The sequence below is a fragment of the Mus pahari genome, chromosome 10 (assembly GCF_900095145.1).
Source record: "Mus pahari chromosome 10, PAHARI_EIJ_v1.1, whole genome shotgun sequence".
Lineage (NCBI taxonomy): Eukaryota > Metazoa > Chordata > Mammalia > Rodentia > Muridae > Mus > Mus pahari.
In genome coordinates this window covers 10746775-10766931 of record NC_034599.1, presented here as the reverse complement: position 1 = coordinate 10766931, position 20157 = coordinate 10746775, and the positions used below count along the sequence as shown (strand labels likewise).

Here is a 20157-nt window from a genome sequence, read left to right as displayed (position 1 = left end):
AAGGAGGATGGCCATTATTCATCCTATGTGGGTAATTGGTGAATATGCTATAATTTTTCTCATTTGTGTTTGGTTAAGTCCGCTTCACGTTCCTATGAGAATTGCTCAGTTAGTTTCTGCTAAGGTGGAAATAAATCTTATTATAGCTATGGACCAGGCTGGTATAATAAGTCACATGTGTTCTTGGGTGGTGATGAGTATAGGAAAAATGAGCCGCTTATTAGGAGGACTGAAAGTAGAATGGCTATTGTTATTTCATATGAGATTGTTTGGGCTATTGTTCGAAGGGCTCCAAGTAGGGAGTATTTCAAGTTTGATGCTCATCCAGACCATGAGATGGAATATACTGAAAGGCTTAATGTTACTAGAATAAAATTCCTAGATTTAAATTGATTAAGGGTTTAGTGTGGGTAATTAAATTCATAGACTTAGGGCTAATGTCAATGACAGGGTTGGGGCAATAATAATGATACTGAGGCTTTTAGGGGGAGTATCAGTTCTTTTATGAAAAGTTTTTTTTTTTAAAGATTTATTTTATGTATAGGAGTACACTGTAGCTCTACAGATAGTTGAGTCATCATGTGGTTGCTGGGAATTGAACTCAGGACCGCTGCTCACTCTGGGCCAAAGATTTATTGTTATATGTAAGTAGCTGTCTTCAGATACTCCAGAAAAGGGCATCAGATCTCATTATGGATGGTTGTGAACCACCATGCGTTTGCAGAGATTCGAACTCAGGACCTTCAGAAGAGCAGGCAGTGCTCTTAACTGCTGAGTCATCTCTCCAGTCCTTATAGCATCTGCAAATGGTTGGAGAATTCCAAAATGGCCCAACAGTGTTGGGAACTTTTCACAATTGCATATACTCTATGATTTTACATTCTAAAAGTAGAATGTAAAAATAGCAGTTAGAATGGGAACTAGAAATGTTAATACATTAATAAAATGCATCTGAACTTCTGACAGAGGCAGGCGGATTTCTGAGTTCGAGGCCAGCCTGATCTACAGAGTGATTTCCAGGACACCCAGGGCTATAGAGAAACCCTGTTGTTACCTTTGCAGTCAGGATACTGCAGCAGTTTAACTTTAGTCGCTGGGTAGGCAATGCCTCTAATAGTTATGTTTCTTTTAATCTTTCCTTAAAGCACCCCTGTGTTGGATTAATAGATTAGGGTCAGGTAAATTAATTGTAGGAGTAATACCTATGGTCTGATAACTTCCAAGTTGTTAACACATTTGTGCTAGAATTACTCGTTACTCATATCAACAGTATTTCATCTATAAAATTAGTAGGTTAATAGCTATCAACCAAACTTTTCACCCCTACTTAAAAATTTTGCTACATAGGTTCATAAATTATCTTTAGGTTAGCTCATTTGATTTGGGGTCCTTTTATCTAATTTTTGAGTCTTTCCCTTATGGCTCCTGATAAGATTTTTATGTCAAAAATATCCAGTGACTTTGATATTAACCCACACTGTGATTATTCCAAGCACTTTCCAGCACATTTCCTCTCATAAATTAGCTACTGAAATTTATAATAAATTTAAGAAGGGTGATGTGTACTTCATTGCTTTCCCTAACAAAATACCACAGTATGGTATAGGCAAGTATTGTTCTAACTTGATGTGGGGAGGGTGCCAAGTAGGTTAGCTGGCATGTAGTTATCACTGGCTCCTAAGTGTAGAAAGACTACTAATTGAAATTTTATCTCCATCTGCCTATGGAATTGTTTTGAGCTAACAGATTTGTTCTACTAGTGCAGCCCCAATATACAGATGGCTGGATCTCATTCTAATCATTTTGTAGTGAACAACAAAAGCTGAGAGCATCACTGTGGGCAATATTCATGGTAGGGCAATTTCTAGGTCAGATAGGAATAGCTACCAGGAAAAATTTTATTCTGCATTCATCTCTTTCCAAAACCCAATTGAAATGGTCCACCTTTAGAGGGACACCAGTAATTACCCCAGGCTTTGCTAACCTAGCATCATGCAGGACAGTTCTTCTCTGTTAATCAGGAAACGGAAACTGGCTACGGTATAATGGAAGAACCAGATCTCACTCTAGTGAGCACTAGTGACATGAGCATCGCTGAAACAGATCTTGCAAACTTAACCCTTGAAGACAGAGAAGACAATGAAGCACAGAGTTGTTTTCAGGTAAATGCCTTCACCAAAACTGCTAGAACAGGCCAAACAGCCAGGCTTTAAATTAAAAAGTATTAAAACTATACATGAGAATGGGAGATGGGAGGAAAGCAAGATGCTAGCAGACCCAAAATGACTTTCTTGCAACTAGGCAGGTGTCATTCTGCCTACATCTTCAATGGAGACCTCTGTTTGTGGAACTGTATCAGAGCCTTATGTGGACCAACCCACAGTGGTACCTTCAGGTAAACCCTTTCTTACCAGCTTGATAACATCAACCATTAATGTTGAGGTGAAAGCCATGAATAATTTTTTTCTCAAACATTACAGCTACATCAGGTAGTTTACAGGAAGCATCTATGACAAGAAAGACACTTATGGAACGATCCTACCAGAGGCAGAGAGAGATCTGGAATAAAACTCGCCTACCTCAAACCAAAGTATCCAAAGAGAAGCTACCTACAGGTTTTCTTCCTTTCCCATTTATTTGGGCTTCCTACTTCACCCTCAAAAATTCCCTATCCCTTCCCCTCCCTCCCCCACCAACCCACCCACTCCCTCTTCCTGGCCCTGTACTTCCTTCCCCCCTGTACTTCACAAGACCTAACACCTCTCCTCCCACTGATGACTGACTAGGCCATCCTCTGCTACATATGCAGCTAGAGCCATCATGAGTCCCATCATGTGTTTGTTCTTTGGTTGGTGGTTTAGTCCCAGGGAGCTCTAGGGCACTTATTGTTCCTCCTAGGAGCTGCAAGCCAGTCAGCTCCTTGGGTACTTTCTCTAGCTCCTTCATTAGGGACCCTGGCCTCCATCCAATGGATAGCTGTAAACATCCACTTCTGTATTTGTCAGGCACTGGCAGAGCCTCTCAAGTGACAGCTATGTCAGGCTCCTGCAAGCAAGCACTTTTTGGCATTCAAAGTAGTGTCTGGTTTTGCTGTTACGGGATGGATCCCCAGGTTGGGCAATTTCTGGATTGTCCTTCAGTTGTTGCTTCACACTTTGTCTCTGTAACTCCTTCCATTGTTATATTTTGTGATTGGGTTACCTCAGGATATTCTCCACTTGTTTTAAAAATTTTATAACTTCATTTTTAGTAGCAAATTAATACTCCATTGTGTAAATGCACCACATTTTCTGTAGCTATTCCTTATGTCCATGTGTTGGAGCATCTTCTGGGCATATGCCTGAGAGGTATTGCTGGGAACTACCAGACTGGTTTCCAGAGTGGTTGCACCAGTTTGCAATCCCAAAGTGTTCCTTTCTCCACATCCTCACCAGCATCTGCTGTCCCCTGAATTTTTGATCTTAGCCATTCTGACTGGTGTGAGGTAGAATCTCAGGGTGGTTTTGATTTGCATTTCCCTGATGACTAAGGTACTTCTCAGGCATTTGTTATTCCTCAGTTGAGAGTTCTTTGTACCCCTAGAGTTATTTTCTGGAGTCCATCTTCTTGAGCTCCTTATATTGGATATTAGTTCCCTATCTGATTTAGGATTGTTAAAGATCCTCTCCCAATCTGTTGGTGACTTGTGTCTTATTGACATCCACAGAAGCTTCTTAAAGAAGCTTTGTAATTTTGAGGTCCCAGGAATTTTTCCCCTGTGCCTTGAAGCCTTTTCAGTCTCTGATAGTATGTGGAAGTCTTTTTTATCCTTTTGTACAGGGAAACAAGAAAATGGCAGCCTTTTTAGTGAGTGCCTCAAGATGGCTGAACTAGGTTAAAGCCTTGAGTTTTCCGAATTCAACAGTGTTGAATTTTTGTCAAATTGCTCTCAGAATCTAATGAGATGACTTACCATTCTCTCTTCAGGAAGAATCTGCCCAAGCACTAAGGTATCTTTTCATTCACTTGCTTTTATTATTTTGCTACCAGCCTAATTCCACAAATTTCTCTTACAGGTTACACAGGCAGTTAACTGGGGTGAAACAGCAAAGAGAAGAGAAAACAAAGCAAGAAAAAGGATGAGCAGTTCAACAAAGTACAAATTAAAAAATAAAGCACTAGAAACTCTAGACATGCTGACTTCATACTAAAGGTTCTCTTTTACTGATTAAGTCAAATAAATTGAGGGATTTGCTGTCCATCCAGGTCACCTGAAAGACAATGAGATTAATGATTAGTTTACTTAAGTGATTCAGGGAAATGCATGTTATCTTCTCAGAAAAACACAGCACTATCAAAACAGTGCAGGATTTGTTCTGTGAAGAACATTAATCTTTGGTTATTATGAGCTGTGGGTTTTATAGCCCAAAAGCTCTTTGTATATGGGGCTCAGGTGGGCAGGTAAAGGTCAAAATGTATGCATATATACATATACATATATGTATATATGTATGTATACGTATGTATATATACACATATATATGTATATATATACATACATACATGTCCACAGCAAATGAGAAACTGCATTCTAAAAGCCTTGGTAATGACCGGCATAAAAATAAGCAGCATGACTAAAATGACCATTACTTGCCTTTATGTGTATGTGTGCGGTTCTTTCTATTGGAGGGGGGGTGTTCAAGACAGGGTTTCTCTGCAGTCCTGGCTATCCTGGAACTCACTCTGTAGACCAGGCTAGCCCCGAACTAGAAATCCGCCTGTCTCTGCCTCCCAAGTGCTGGGATTACAGGCATGCGCCACCATTGCCCAGCAACTTCTAAATTCTTAACCAGTGATGGGGGATTTGTTTGTAGGTTGATTTTGAAGAGGTAAAACTAGGGGGAAATGAATGTTGCACATGATACCTGAAGCCACTATCTTGTTCACCTATATGGCTGACTGTCACCAGTCATACACTGACCAATATAGATGTTCAGAAAGGCTACTTTCATTCAGCCCATTCAGAGCAGTTGAACATTTTTGCCTATCATCATAACATCATCTATGGTAGGATAACTTTAATCCTAAACAAATCTGGCAGTGAATTTCAGTATCTCATCTCGCATGTGGTTTCAGAGTTAATTTCTTACCAGATTTGGGGGTTTCTTCAATCTACTTTAGGGCGCCTTCTTAAATTATCTTTAAACCTACAAAATTGATCATAAGAAATTATTATAAAATGAATTAACAAGTCTTTGCACTTGAGTATAGTAGACAAATGTTACAGGTCTCATTGTCACCACTGTAATTTATCTGCTGTGATGGAAGCATGACCTGTATCTCAATTTAGCCACATTGACCAGTTCTGGACATTGACCAACAATGCCCATTCTTACATACAATGAGGCTCATATATGATGTTTCTACTAAAGTAAAGACAGCAAGAAAAAGAAAAATGTCTTACCATTAAGGTAGGGTTCGCTTGTGTCACCCTAGGAAGAAGAGGAATGGGTCATTTATCAGACAACCAAGCTTTAAGACCAGGTAATTTAAGACCCCACATTGAGATCAAACTTACAAGTTGCTCTGCCCTCCCGGACACACCTACATACAAAAATTATGTACATATGAAAAACTGTATCATTAGAAATACCAGGTTTAACATGCACAAAGCCAAGAAACCAACGATGCCAGATAGTGAGTTTCTATTGCACTGTCTTTTGAACACCCAACAGGAAAGAACTGCTGAGTGCAGATACCATGCAGTGCAAAGTCCTAAGCACACTCAGCCCCCTACTGGGTACTTTCAGCTAAAATCCCAAATGGGAAAATAGCTCAGATCAAAGGATTTATGTTCTTTGGGTAGATGTACATACACACACTGATACTGACCACCTTCCCTGAGGACTTCCCTGAGGTTTCTCACTAAAATCAGCTTCTAGGTTTAGCCATCATACCTGCCTGGCTGCTAGGGTTTAACCGTAGTACTTATATTCACAATGCCAGCTACCCAGCCAAGAATTTGATCTTGAGACAAGTTTCCGTTTCTCAGGTTGTACTTGAATCTTCTCACCTCAAGACTCTCAACTCCTAGAATTTTAGGTGTGGGACTAGTACATGGTGTATCTTTTAAAAAGAACTCAATTATCCCTACTGAATGAGTATTTCTAATTATTTTGATCTGGCATTTGAATGATGTACTAGCCTAACAAAGGGAGTACTTTCTAGTTTGTACACACATAGCAAATGTTTTTGCTGAGAACTTACATGCAACCTGGAGATTTTATACTTAAAAACCAAAACTAGTTTTACTTACCAACATCTCTGAAGAGTCTTCTCATGTCCATTCCTAGAGAACAGTATATGAATTTTAAAAAGGATATCATTTCAGTTATAAAAACTGCCAAGTTTACTATGATTTAAGAGCTGTAGCTAGTTCTGTCAGAATTAAATTTTAGTTCATGTTTGGATCATTCAGCAGTTGAACAGTTTAATTCATCATCTGAACTGTAACTATTTTCTCATTATTATTGTCACTAAAACTTACCTAACACTCAGAACTCTTAAATCTTTATGAAGGAAATGCCAGTGCCTAAAGTTAAAAAAACAAAATACAAAAATTGACACATCAGTTTTATACTGTTAGCTGTCTTGTAGTTCCTTCCCACAGACCTAACAGTCAGTCCTGTGAGTCAAGTAAAACCACAAGTTACTATATGAGGCGTTTCCAACGACGTCTGGCTACTAGGGAAGCCCCATCGGGATAGACCTCAAGAGCAACAACTTTAACAACTGTGAAGCTCTCCAGCCATCTTTTATATGGGTATCTATGAATAGGAAAGGAAATCACATAATAATCTCAGAATATTTGCCTAGCTCAAGCCTACATTCTTATAGTGCTGAACTGAACTCTCAAGCTTGCTTTTACTGTAGGATTTTTAACCCAGCAACATGGTTGTGCTGGCTGGAATATAGACATGCACATAACTTTAATCCTAAACAATGAAGATTAAAGCACCTATGTATGAAAGTGATGCTTAATTGAGTAGCAGACAAAGATTTAAAATGCCCAAATGTCAGGAGGAAAGAGAAGCAACTTAAGAGGGCAATAGGCAATTTTTACTACAACTTTACAAAGACAGGTTAAGAGAGAACAGGCTAGACACACAAGTGAATACACTCTTAGCTCAGAGTGAGGAGCCCAGATCAGAACAGACTTCGAGGTAGTTTGAGGCAGAAGTCAGAATGAATCAGTCAGCTTGGAGGAGTATGAGTCAGAACAGCTGATTTAAATCAGACAAAAGTTCAGTAACAAGGGTGAACTTTTTTCAGCAAAGTCTCAAAGACTGAAAACAGTCTAAGCCTACACCAGATTATAAGCTTCCAGGGCTAGGCCTTCAATAGCAGATGGGCAGTAAGGCTCAGAGACAATTACATCGGGCAGAGAAGATAAAGTTTAAGTACCAGCATATATAGGCAGATAAAACTAAATAAAGGGACAGTCTGATTCTTTAAGGTGTCTGCTGTAATTTATAAACCATGCTTGAGAAAAGTTTATAATATTGTAAATTGAGTGTAAGACCTTATTTTTGCGTTCTTCGGCTAAACATACCTATTTCAGTTTAAATTATTGATTCTAACGTTCTAGGATTTACTGAAGGTTGGAACACTAAAACTTTCATAGAATTAGCATCACTGAAAGTTAATGTAACTCTAAAGATGTAAATTTACATGCTACTTACAACACTGAAACAAACATCCATTCATGGGTATCTTCCAATTCTGACTTCATAATCAAGACAAGCCTTTAAAAAAAGGAATATTCATGTACTGCATTACCTTTATAAACTGTATATTACTAGAACCAACTTCATCAATAACACCTGTGTTTATATTCCTTCTTGTATGTATCAAAATTCATACTGTGCAATGAGTTCTAGGTCGCAAAAGAGGATTTATTTTTTGCACCTGTTCAGCTGGCCTTTTTGTCCAGCAGCTGAACAAAAACACACCAAGTGCTATCAAAGCCGTACCTATCTGACACAAAGCCAGTGGTAATATTCAAAACAATAGAGGAAGATAAGCACTTGTTTGACTCAAGACTTTCAGACAGAACCTGGATGTGGGTTCTAAGAGAAAGCTCAGCTCAGATAACATTGTTTCTCTGTATAGTCCTGGCTGTCCTGGAACTCACTGTAGAGCAGGCTATCCTCAAACTCAGAAATCTGCCTGCCTTTGCCACCCAAGTGCTGGGATTAAAGGTGTGCGCCTCCACTGCCGGGCTAAATAATACCATTCTTGTAGATGTTAATTGTGGTTCAGCTCATATAACCAACAATGGCTAATTACCATCTTGTAACTTTAGATCTCCAGGCACTGATGCCTTCTGATCTTGTGTGCCAGGATGCATGCTGTACATATGCATGTAGGCAAAATACACAAATGAAATAATTTTTTTAAAAAATTTGTTTGGGCTAAGCACTGAAGAGACTGGATTTTAATCATTAGTTTATTTAAAACTTTTTCTAGTGTAAGCGTTCAAGAGTTTAATCCAATTTTCAGATCATCTCTTAAACTTTCTTCATTCTGTTAAAGGGGTGAATTAAATATCCTCATTTTTTAAGTAGCTGGTGTCTTACTATAAAGGAGAGGGGCTGGTGAGATGGCTCAGTGGGTAAGACCACCCGACTGCTCTTCCGAAGGTCTGGAGTTCAAATCCCAGCAACCACATGGTGGCTCATAACCATCTGTAACAAGATCTGACTCTTCTGGAGTGTCTGAAGATAGCTACAATGTACTTATATAGAATAAATAAATAAAAAAAAAAAAGAAAGGGGTGGCAAATCCAGATCCAAAGTACATGGTCATCACAGCCGGTAACCGCCATTTGTTTTCCACTGAAAATGGCAAATTCTTCCCCAGACCCTCTCCTCATAGTGGCTACGACAGACCACGGAGGTGGTAAACCTCCAGACACTCTGGCCCAACATGTCACTGCTGGAAGTTCTGCGAGGGACGCAGACACAGAAGGCAGAAGAAAGTGTACCACATAACTCTTTCTTCACAACCTTGCTCTGCTGAGTGCGAAGACCAAAAGGGCAAGACTGGGGTTCTTGAAACTAGACATGTATAGGATCTTGTTAGCATTTTCCTTCCAGAATCACAATCATGTTTGCTGTAGTAAAATACTGTAGAGTATTTCTTACTCTGAAATCAAGCAATGAAAGAAGCTTTACTGAGTTATTTTATTTATTAGCTTTCTACCAGCAAGTTTATCTTCTTTCCCAGACTGTATCTACCTGGCATACACTATTATCTATGTTCTTTACCTTCTTTGATAGTCACATGTTCATCTCCTTTCCAGGTCCTTCCGTGCCCTTTCTGAATGTGTGTGCGGCATCTTTGGTTTTGGCTTTTTTAGAGAATGTAGATTCTTTCTTAATCTTCTCTTGTTCCAAGTTTCTCTTCCTTGAGAAGTCTGAACTTATTATGAAGCAACTATCTTCCTGCATTTAATAGGAAAAAAAAAACCTAGTAACTAAAATCACCACTGACTGGTGGATGCGTGCAAATATATTCTGGACTACACCAGCACTATTTTCTCATTTGACAGCACACCAGATTAGCTAAAACTTCTTTATTAATTTTATCAGGAGCTAGCTCAGTGGCTAAGAACATTGGCTTTTCAGGCCTGGAAAGATGCCTCAGCAGTTAGACACCAATGGCTGTTCTTTCAGGGGTGCTGCATTAAATTTCAGCAACCACATGGTGGCTCATAACAATCTGTAATGTGACCTGGTGCCCTCTTTCATTAATCAGGTGTACATGCAGATAAAGCACTCACACAGTTAGGTAGAAAACAGTATAAAATCAGCAGCACAAAATAAGCCACAACACTGGCTTCTCCAAAGCTAAGATTGAATTCCATGTACCCACCAGTTCCAGGCACCAGGCATACACCTGGTATACTTACATGCAAACAAAACACAATACTGAGATTTTTTTTTAAAAAATAAATCTTAAAGATTAGAGCCAGGCAGATACCACATTTTGTAAGCCAATAGCAGAAGCAAAGACCATGCTGGTAGGTTAATCCACTGGTTTGAGGTCTCAAGAGGCCAGTCTAACCTTTAGCCTCCATATCCTACAAATTCTCAGCAGTATGATACCTTGGGATAAATATAAATGTGGACAAGGCTTCAAACCCCAACACTTGGGGCTAAGAGTTAAGAGTCACAAAAAAAGCGGGTGTGGTGGAGCACGCCTTTAATCCCTTGGGAGGCATAGGCAGGTGGATGAGTTCGAGGCCAGCCTGGTCTACAAGGCGAGTTCCAGGACAGCCAGGGCTAGACAGAGAAACCCTGTCTTCGGGGGAAAAAAAAAAAAAAAAAAAAAAGTCACAAAAAAATCCTTAGTATCAAATATCCTAAATAGTAGTTCCACTCCTAAATGAAATTTCAGTAGTATACAACTTCTACATTCTGTAAATGAAAAACAGTAAAAACCAGCCACTTACAACCAACTTGATATCACATTCAGACTGAGGATTTGTTGCTTCATCTTCAGTTCTGTAACATTAAATGGAATGTGTCACAAATCTTACCTAGTATTGATACCACTGAAACCTATAGTCAAAGAAAAATAATCCTCCCAAAACTGATGTCCTGTATATATACAGACTAAAAATCTTAAATGGACTAGAAGTTATTACTACTGAAGAATTTTATAGGATCTTCATTTTTATAGATGGACACCCCAGCACTTGAGGCAGGTAAATGAGTTCAACCCTAGTCAAAGCTATACAGTAGTGAGACTGTCTTTAAATTAGCTTACAAATGACAAACCCTTAAGCAAATTACCCTTCAAAATCCAACTTACAATGGCTCTTCAATAGGAGAAAGTGAACCATCATCATCCATGTATTTGTGCCTACGACTGTCAAGGTCTTCCTTTTCTAAATCTTCCCCAGCGTGCATTTGCTTCAAGCATTCCTTAAGGTAGTGTTCATACTTGAGTTTTTCAATGTGGTGAAAAAATCCTCTTGCAACTGCTTGCTGCAAGTTAGAACACACAATTCCTTAATTAAAACATCATATACTAATTATAATCAAACTTGAAACTGTACCAAGGGGCTAAATAAACAACGGCTTGCTGTTCATCAAAAGGACCAGATTTGAAAGCACAGAAACCATGTAAATGTTATGTACATGATGGTTCTACTGTAATTCCAGACTTGGGTAGTAAAGACAATATCTAAGAACAAGGTCAATAGGAAGACAACCCAAACTGGCAAGCTGACACAAAGATGACATATTAATCCTCTTGATTGCATTTTCTCACCACTTGCAGTCATTAAACATTTAATGCCCAAACATTTGAGAAACCTAACTAGGGTTTTTCTCTCCAGCCCTTGACCTAGTTAACTTTTAGCTGTCAATTTGGCATAGCTCAGAATTACCTGAGAAGGGATCCCCAAAGAGAATCTTTGTATGATTGCCTAGATTGTGGGTGTTATATTCTGAGCAAGAGCTCCTAGGCTAACAATGCACAGGATCAGCAGCTTCCTTCATGGTCCTATTCTCTGGCCCTTCCTGGGTACTTCTAAAAGTGGGCCTTAAATGATACCATACCTGATGACCTTGTATTCAAAGATTTGACTACTGCTGAAAAGAAAGCTGGGTATGATGTTCTTCAGAATAGTTTAGAGATAATATAAAGGGACCTGCATAAGGAACCTCGTTGGAATATAACTTCATAAGTCTGTGTGCACACTAATATGCTTGTGCACATTTCTCTAACTAGTGGTGCAAGAGAAATGAAAATTGGAGCACTTTACATAGTATTGTTAAAAGTAACAATCTGTTGTTTCAGGTGTCCCTCAGACAATTAAGAATGACCAACAAACCATTTAATCTTACCTAATGTATTCACCTACATTTAAAAAAAAAAACTCACCTCATATGTTAAAATTTTCTTCCAAGGTAAAGGTTTTCTTCCACTTTCAGATTCTAAGAATGGAAACACAGCTCCTTTGTCTTTAATTTGTTTTGCATCTATTTGTGACCTTCTAGTGTTCCTCGGTCCAGATGGTATTCCTCTTGGTCTTCCTCGTGGTCTTTTTAGCTCATATTTTCTCTTTTTCCTCTTTTTCCGTTTCTTTTTCTTAAATCTTTCAAAAATAGCCTTTAAAGTCAGGGGCCTTGGTTCTAGAGAAGAGTCACTTGACGAATCTGTAGGTGAGGTAACACATTTCACGGTAGGATGCCTTCGCTTTTGTGTAGGTGAAGGAGCACACTGTGTTTTAAATAAGCTGCCATCAGACGAGTCATCACTAAAACAAAATGAAATTGCATCACTCAGTTATGATTAGATATAATCCTCCCCCCCCCCCCAAGTGGCAAAGCCATGCTCCCGGGCAGCTCAATCATGCATTCCTTCAGTTCACAGCTCCAACACCCTCTACTGACCTAAGAGCACCAGGAACGACAGATGACAAAAGCACTAAGAGAAACCTAAAAACCATGTTAAAATTTCAAAGTACATTTCTTCAAAGACCAACCCCCTAAAATCATACCCAGCATTTTAGAATAGATTCAGTACCAGTTAACCACTGATACTATTATATCCAAAACAAGACATAGTTGGTTAAAATGTTCAATTTTATCTTTCAAAAGCACCATTTTATCACTAAACTTCCACTATCTACCTATTAAACAAAAATGGGACAATAAAACCAAAACTAGCACCCAAAATGTAGTTCTTAGAAAAAAATAGACTATTCCATTTCTACATGTTCGGGTTGGTAGTTATCTGTAATTAAACAGTGTATCAAACTGTTATTAGTCAAGCTAATATAAATGCTAATTGAGGTTTTCTCTATCTTTAAGGACAAGCATTACAAATAAGTTCCCATCATTCAACTATACTGGAGTGCAGGGTGTGGTAGTAGGCCTTTAATCCCAACTCTTGGGAGGTAGATGGGCAGGGTTATCTGGGTGAGGGCAGCCATAGCTGTCTACTGAGATGCTCTCTCAAAATAAATTGAACATTTGGACTGAATCTAGTTTACCCACAAAAGCTACCTTACCTTTGGTTTCCAGTATCTCCAGCTCTATCCGATGCCACACAGACAACAGAATTCACTTCTGATTGAGCCATCACTTCTCTGCCTTACCCAGTTTTCTGCAATTACAAATTTCAACGATGTACACAGCATTCTAATGGAAAAGTTCAACATACTCCTTCCCACTGTGAATTTCTGTAAAATCCCTATGGATCGTACATTTTATATGTACTTTAAAGCCTGAGAGGGCTCAGCAGAGTTGTTTCCAGTACCCACCTCGGGTTGCTCCCAATCTCCCATTAACTCCAGCTCCCTGTTACTGATCTTTTGTCTTCCCGAGTACCCTCACACATATGGCATATGGCTTTCTTTAAATCTGCGAGTGAAAACAAGCCACATTCCAATGCAGTTTGTTTTCTCTTTCAATCTACCCCCCAAAAACAGACATGGCTTTAACCACCACCTGGCCTCACAGTAACATTTCTAATTCCAATCTGGGCTGGGAACCCGACACTGAAACAGAGTGCGGGTAGTTGGGATATGGTGATAGTAGCTCAAATTATTGATCAAATGGCCACAGGCCTGTAATCCCAACTGTGTGTACAAGAACCTTTAGATTGTGACTGAGACTGATAGCCTAGCAGTTAAGAATACTGTCAATGAACTAAGAGTTCTTCAATGGACTATGATTAGACACCCAGATCCCACGTGGAAGCCGAAAATTAGCTGTAACCAGTCCTAAGAGATTCGATGTCCTCTTCTGGGCTGTGAGCATTGTGTGCACGTGATGTAGAAATACTAGGCAGGTAAAACGCCCATATGTACATGTACTAAAGGAGAACAAACTTCAGTTTTCCTGGGCTACACAAAACCCTAGAACTAAACTAATCACAACTTTCAACGGTAAGACTAACAGGGTGACTACATTAGATTGCAAAATACCCGCTACATGAATTGCCTTTTTAAATTATCCCATCAAAACTGAAATTTAAGGTTGACCCGTTCACCCCAACGAACGAAATTCAGAGATAATTCCTCTAGAACCCTACCTAGCAATCTCCCCCACCTGTATGCTACTTCCCAGTTCCAACACTACAAGCTTTGGAGGGAGGCCACGTGGTGAGCTGCGTCGACCATGCGCGTGCGCCGGCTGACAAGAACCTTTCGGAACCTAAGAGAAGCGCGCAGGCAGCACACGACCCCTTCCGCGGCGCTAAAACCGCCTGCCAGGCCCAGAACCCCTCGGCCTCTCCCAACAGCGACCCGGAGCCTCGCGCGGCCTACGGATGGCGGGATCCCGGCCCGCTCCGCCGCCCCTAGCCCTACACTAGCGCCGTTTCCGCGCGGACAGCAGCCCAGGGAGCCCCGGCCTGCGGGCCCGGCGCCCACCGGGTCGGCCGCGGGAGACCTGAGCGCCCGCACGGAGCAACCGCTTACCTCTTCCGCCGCGCCGAAAAGACCGCTCCCGCGCCCAGCAGCCGGACTAAGACAAGGACGAAATCTCGCGTGAGGGCGCGTCGGTGAGCGTGGCTGTGCGTGCGGTGGGCGGGCCTCCGGGAGGGGCGGTACCCCGGCTCTCCTTGGCCTTGGGCTATCAGAAAAGACTGGCAGGAGACTAAACCTGTGTTCCCGAGTGGAGAGAAGGCATTCCTGCAAGTGGGAGGACGCTGCGGGTCAGGTGAGCGTCGGTTTGTTGTGGTGACTGAGCCCGCAGTGTGCCAAGCTCTCTGTCAGACTAAGGGTGGCCTGTGCTATGGATTTGTGTACTGTCCCTGTGTACTCACTTGCCTTACTTCTACTTTTTGTCCCCTGCACACTGTCCGTGGAGTCCTGCAGCACTGCCTCTGGCTTTGCAGCCATGGAGGACCTCTAGGACTACGTTGTAAGGGAACATTACAGACACCTTATTGAATGGGTGACAAGGTCTGTGGTGAGAGGGCAGATGTGCTCGCGCTTCACTATCCCTTGAGTTCTCATAGACAAACACATTTCAAATGTAAAGTTGTTGGCCTAGAGATATAACTGGATTATAGCGAGCTTGCCTAGTGTACATGGCACCACCGAGAAAAAGAATAAAACCAAAAAAGCTAACAAAGACCTGTGTGTGTGGTTAGATCTGTACGAATATAGGGTCCTATGTGACTATACTATTTGCAAAGCTGTAAAGCCAGCCTTGTGCTTGAACCCTACTAGTCTAGTATATCGTAAAAGTGTGATATAGCATAAGTACCTAATAACTAATAGACCACCTACTGTGTGCAATATATTTGGAAGAGAGGAGAAGTCCAGTCTAGGCGGAAGATGAAGCTCAAGCATGGTCACTTCTCCTGGCGCTGCAGGATTATTCTGAAGTCTTCCTGGTGTCAGCTGAAGGGGCCATTTCTTCACTGCTGATTCAGCATAGGGTGGGGTGCATTCTGGATTTACAGACCTGCCTTTGAGTTTGTTGTTGTTGCTGCTGTTTGACACATGTCTCTCTATGTAGCCCCGAGGATCCTAGAACTTGATTTGTAAGCCAGGCTGACTTTAACCTCACAGAGAACCTCTTGCCTCCACACCCCTCTGCCCCTGCCTCAGCCTCCAGTGCAGGAACTAAATTTGTGCACCACCATACCTGGCTTGAACCTGCTTTTGAATTCTGTTTCTGCCATGTAACAACTGAATGGTCTTGGATAAATTTTGTTTCCCCTTCTGTACAATAAGAAGTACAATATAAGTCTGTCATGGATTTGAGAAGTTTGAGGGACTTTAAAGGGCCTGTGTACTGGCAAGTTTTGTGTCAACTTGACACAGCTGGAGTTATCACAGAGAAAGGAGCTTCAGTTGGGGAAATGCCTCCATGAGATCCAGCTGTAAGGCATTTTCTCAATTAGTGATCAAGGGGGGAGGTCCTCTTGTGGGTGGGACCATCTCTGGGCTGGTAGTCTTGGTTCTATGACAATGCAGGCTGAGCAAGCCAGGGGAAGCAAGCCAGTAAAGAACATCCCTCCATGGCCTCTGCATCAGCTCCTGCTTTCTGACCTGCTTGAGTTCCAGTCCTGCATCCTTTGGTGATCAAAAGCAGTATGGAAATGTAAGCCGAATAAACCCTTTCCTCCCCAACTTGCTTCTTGGTCACGATGTTTTGTTCAGGAATAGGAAGCCTAAGACAGCCTGACAGTTTCTGAATACAGGGTGGTCTTAAACATGACCCTCAGCATGGGTGCCACGGTCCGTCTGTTGCTTTCTGTGTTGTTTCTCCCCCTGCACTTATCTTCCCGTTTATTCACCCTTTCTCTACCCTGTTTCTGAGCCATTGACTCCCACCACCTACATCAGGACAGTAAACATCTACCTTCATCTGTCTGGAAGCTGTGCTGGAGCAGCTCTGACTATCTGTGGAAACCGTTCCCTTTAGGTCCTAATTCCAACCCCACCCTCTGCACACGTGTGTTCTCCCCTGCTGGCATCTGCACAAACATCTACATTTCTAAACCAGTCATCCTGGCTGGAGACTCTCATGGTTAGACTTTGTCTCTATTTTGGTAGGGATATAAAACAAACTGAATGATTTTCTTTTAAGAAAGTAAAAAGTATAAAATTAGGGATATTTCTGGGCAGCGGTAGCACATGCCTTTAATCCCAGTACTCTGTGAGTTCGAGGCCAGCCTGGTCTACAGAATGAGGTCTACAGAACAGACAGGACTAGTCAGAAAAATCCTATCTCCAAAAGGGGGTATTACTCTAATTTGAATTCCTGTTACCCCTATTATTCTACTACAAGTATAATCATCTAAAGTGCTTTCATTTTTCTCATTATATGCTGAGCTATACTAAGACCAGGTGTGGAAGTCCATACATTGAACCCCAGCAGTCAAGGGGTTCAAACAGGAAGAGCACAGTACCAGACTAGCCTGGGCCACATAGTGAGCCTTATCTCAACAAAAAAATAAAATAAAGTAAAACAATCAGCAATGGACTAATATGCTCTTCATTGTGCAGATTGGGCATGTTTATCTATTAGGAAGTATCTCTGGTTGCCTGATACAAAGTGTGGTAAACTGTTAACTTGGGGGCCTCAGGGTAAAGAGTGTGTAAGCTCTATTTGTATACGATATACCAGTCTTAAACTATTTCAAGAGAAAATTAACATGTTTTACTTCTAAACAATTAAAGACAATCAATTGAAAAATATGTTTAGAGTAATTCAAGTATGATTATAGCAGCTGGAACCTATTTTCAATAATTACTTATATTTCATTTGAAACACAAGAGTATATGTGTTAAATAATTAAAAGACAATAAAAACGAATGTTTGGTAAAGTACTAAAGTAAATGTCACCTATTTCAGCTACTTTGGAGGCTGAGGCAGGAGGATGATTTGTGGAGACAATGTTGGGGTCCTGTATCTTAAAAGAAAAACTGTAAATATAAGGTGCTAAATATATACAATAGCATGTTCATGGAATATATATGTTCTGAAAGTATGGTCAAAAATAGAAATCGTAGGCCAGAGATGGCTTAGGGGTTATATGTGCCGAGAGGGAGCTGACTTCTGCAAGTTGTCCTCTGACCTCCACATGTGGGTTTTGGCACGTGTGCACACAACACACATGTGTGCGCACAACACACATGTGCGCGCATGCGCGCGCGCACACACACACACAAATACTTTTAGTGAAATAATTTTTAAAAACTCGTAAGCCTAAGAAGCATGAGCCTGTAGAACTGGCTCAGCAGTTATCAGCACAGACTGCTGTCCACCAGGACTGAGCTCCACTCTCAGCACACAGATCAAGGCTTCCTTGTCAGCCCCCTGTGAATGTGCAGACACAGAGGCAGGACCTGTGAGTTGGAGGAATTCCATTATGTAGACAGGGTATAGATACTCTGTCTAAAGAGAAAAACAAACCAAAAGAACCCTGCAGCAGTCTGAGGGACCCACCTTTCATTTGCTGCGTGAGCACTTTTAAACCCAACCTTTCTGATTAAGGAGATGTTCCATTAACAATATTGAGTGCTGCACTCCCATGGTGCTCTGGGAGGCAGGAATGCCCTCAGTGATTTGATGTCCTGTGCTGTGATTGGCCCTGCCTGTCACTGCCCTGCCCATCTCTTTTCTTTCCCTGAATCCCTCTAGCCATCTCACTGAGCTTGCTTATAAGGCCGATTTCCTGAACAGGGAAGTAAGTACCAATCTATGAATATATGTGCTTGTTTTTTTTGTTTTTTTGTTTTGTTTTTTTTTTGTGAAGTGTTTTTGCCATGCATGTTTGGAAAATATAAGATTATAATTGATTAGGTTACCAGATTAATCAAATGTTAAAAGTACTTACCAAGTAAGTATATTTATTTATAAATTAAAGTAAAAAAAAAAGACTTTCAGAATCTAATCATTCATAGGTTTCCATTTCAATTGGTAACTAAAATTTTCTCTTATTAAAATGAGAGATAAAAGGAATAATTCAAATTAAATGAGATTTTTTTTTTTAGCTTCAGGGAAAAAAACAAAACAAACTCCTGTTATACTATTATAATGCCAGATTTTGGTGTTTTGTTATTACTGAGGTCTACTTTTAGAATAAAATTTGTACTCTGTTTAAAAATAATAAGGGTGGGTAGTCAGGCCAGCATGATCGCTCAGAGGGTGAAGTTATTTACCAGTAAGCCTGACTGAGTTCAGTTCCTGGCATTCACATGGTAGAGGAGAGAACAGACTCCTACAAGTTGTCCTGTGACCTCTACAAGTATACTATGTCGCGTGCACAAGGATGCATGCACATACACACATACATACAAACACAAATAAATGTAGTATTAAAAGCAATGGATAACTCTAAGACAATTAGCTTTTAGCTTAAATGTCAAATATAGAATATCAACCAAGAGATCTATCCTATGTAATACTGTGAACTGTACAGATTGTATATACATACACATGCACACAACTGTAAAACCAATTATTTGTAATTCTTAGTGCATGTCTTTTGTTTCAAGACCATATTCTTAGACCATCTGTTAGAAAGGCTCGGGTTTAGGCTGGTATAGCACTCCGTGAGAAAGCGCTTTCCTGGCATGCTTGAGCTCCTGGCTCAATGCCAGTACCAAGCAAATAGAAATGAGGATAGAAAGGAAAAAAGTATAAAAAGTGGATTCATATAATAGTGTTGGGCTGGGATGTAGCTGAAGCCCTGGGTTCCACATACAACACTGCCAGGAAGGAAGAAGAAAGGAAGGAGGGAGTGAGGGAACAGAAAAATAGGTCAAAAGGAAGAAGAGGGAAGGAACAGTCTGTAGGGCAGAGGTCCCTCAGCTCCTGCTCACATGGAACTGGCAGGAAGTTGTGTGAGCTCTGAGTGGCCTTGGGGCACTTTGCCCTCCTTATGTAAGTGAACTCTGAGGCTATGGAACCTCGATGACCTTTGCCTTCATCAAGTAACTGAGCTCCATCTTTCATTTCCAGAGCCGGGACTGTTCATGCTAGTGTCCTGTGAGCTCTCGTGGTAGCCGGCCAACAGCTGCTGTGTCTGAGCAGCCTTGCTGAGAGGAAGGACGATGGCTTGCATTGAGTTTTCCTTTCATGTGCCAAGCCTGGAGGAGCTTGCTGAAGGTAAAAACGATGTTAGCTTTGGGTGATTGGTTTTTTAGTGTGTGTGTTTTAATTTTTCTGAGACAGGCTTTCTCCGTGTAGCCCTGGCTGTCCTAGAACTCACTCTGTAGATCAGGCTAGCCTCAAACTCACAAAGATCCTCCTGCCTCTGCCTCCTGAGTATTGGAATTAAAGGTGTGTGACACTAGGCCTGGCTAACCTTTGGGTATTTAAGGAGTGTTCCAGGAAACAAAACCAAAAGATCCCTGAGGTATCTATGTAGCTAATTACCTTTCTATATCTTATTGAAATAGTACTTTTGATATAGAAATTTTTGCTTCAGTATCTGTTCAGTATTATTTTTATTTTTAAAAAATCCAAATTTCTATGTCTCAAAAAAGAAAACACCAGCTGGGCGTGGTGGCACATGCCTTTAATCCCAGCACTCAGGAGGCAGAGGCAGGCGGATTTCTGGGTTCAAGGCCAGCCTGGTCTACAAAGTGAGTTCCAGGACAGCCAGGGCTATACAGAGAAACCCTGTCTCAAA

At 40.9% G+C, this 20157-nt stretch overlaps 3 protein-coding genes, 1 long non-coding RNA gene and 7 other non-coding genes across 17 annotated transcripts in view; 2 read left to right on the top strand and 9 right to left on the bottom strand.

Moving 5' to 3' along the window:
- Positions 1-4612, top strand: part of Cep295 (centrosomal protein 295) — a 44452-nt gene extending 39840 nt beyond the window's left edge. For 3 of the 6 annotated variants that reach the window (XM_029542776.1, XM_029542777.1, XM_029542773.1), the window contains 4 exons: positions 2022-2162; positions 2302-2395; positions 2481-2590; positions 4056-4611. In XM_029542776.1, coding sequence (XP_029398636.1) covers positions 2022-2162; positions 2302-2395; positions 2481-2590; positions 4056-4190 — 480 coding nt within the window. In that variant the 3' untranslated portion in view covers positions 4191-4611. Of the gene's footprint in view, positions 1-2021; positions 2163-2301; positions 2396-2480; positions 2616-4055 lie in introns of all 6 variants that reach the window. The other 3 variants (XM_029542774.1, XM_029542778.1, XM_029542775.1) reach the window with 2 other exon arrangements.
- LOC115064802 lies at positions 3764-6286 on the bottom strand. Its single transcript, XR_003844618.1, has 3 exons — positions 5444-6286; positions 5130-5186; positions 3764-4250 (listed from the first exon to the last, which is right to left on the bottom strand). It is a non-coding gene; the product is annotated as an uncharacterized LOC115064802 (long non-coding RNA).
- Positions 4477-4592, bottom strand: LOC115064894. Its single transcript, XR_003844718.1, has one exon. It is a non-coding gene; the product is annotated as a small nucleolar RNA SNORA32 (small nucleolar RNA).
- On the bottom strand, positions 4967-5040 carry LOC115064882. Its single transcript, XR_003844706.1, has one exon. It is a non-coding gene; the product is annotated as a small nucleolar RNA Z40 (small nucleolar RNA).
- Positions 5256-5388, bottom strand: LOC115064890. The gene has a single exon (XR_003844714.1). It is a non-coding gene; the product is annotated as a small nucleolar RNA SNORA1 (small nucleolar RNA).
- LOC115064883 lies at positions 5613-5749 on the bottom strand. Its single transcript, XR_003844707.1, has one exon. It is a non-coding gene; the product is annotated as a small nucleolar RNA SNORA8 (small nucleolar RNA).
- Positions 6287-6342: 56 nt separating the features above from the next.
- Positions 6343-14528, bottom strand: Taf1d (TATA-box binding protein associated factor, RNA polymerase I subunit D). The gene is given in 8 exon segments (XM_021207916.2): positions 6343-7784; positions 9309-9369; positions 9372-9485; positions 10496-10547; positions 10858-11033; positions 11935-12310; positions 13067-13161; positions 14480-14528. Coding segments are annotated over 7 exon segments (861 nt in total). The 5' UTR covers positions 13138-13161; positions 14480-14528; the 3' UTR covers positions 6343-7773.
- LOC115064949 lies at positions 6416-6487 on the bottom strand. Its single transcript, XR_003844759.1, has one exon. It is a non-coding gene; the product is annotated as a small nucleolar RNA SNORD5 (small nucleolar RNA).
- LOC115064896 lies at positions 6624-6754 on the bottom strand. Its single transcript, XR_003844719.1, has one exon. It is a non-coding gene; the product is annotated as a small nucleolar RNA SNORA18 (small nucleolar RNA).
- LOC115064944 lies at positions 7870-7999 on the bottom strand. Its single transcript, XR_003844755.1, has one exon. It is a non-coding gene; the product is annotated as a small nucleolar RNA SNORA40 (small nucleolar RNA).
- An 81-nt stretch (positions 14529-14609) lies between the features above and the next one.
- Positions 14610-20157, top strand: part of C10H11orf54 (chromosome 10 C11orf54 homolog) — a 22652-nt gene continuing 17104 nt past the window's right edge. Inside the window, exons 1-2 of one of the 2 annotated variants that reach the window (XM_029542779.1) lie at positions 14610-14720; positions 19485-19631. In XM_029542779.1, the coding sequence (XP_029398639.1) occupies positions 19577-19631 (55 nt within the window). In that variant the 5' untranslated portion in view covers positions 14610-14720; positions 19485-19576. Of the gene's footprint in view, positions 14721-18130; positions 18208-19484; positions 19632-20157 lie in introns of those variants that run through there. The other variant, XM_029542780.1, reaches the window with a different exon arrangement.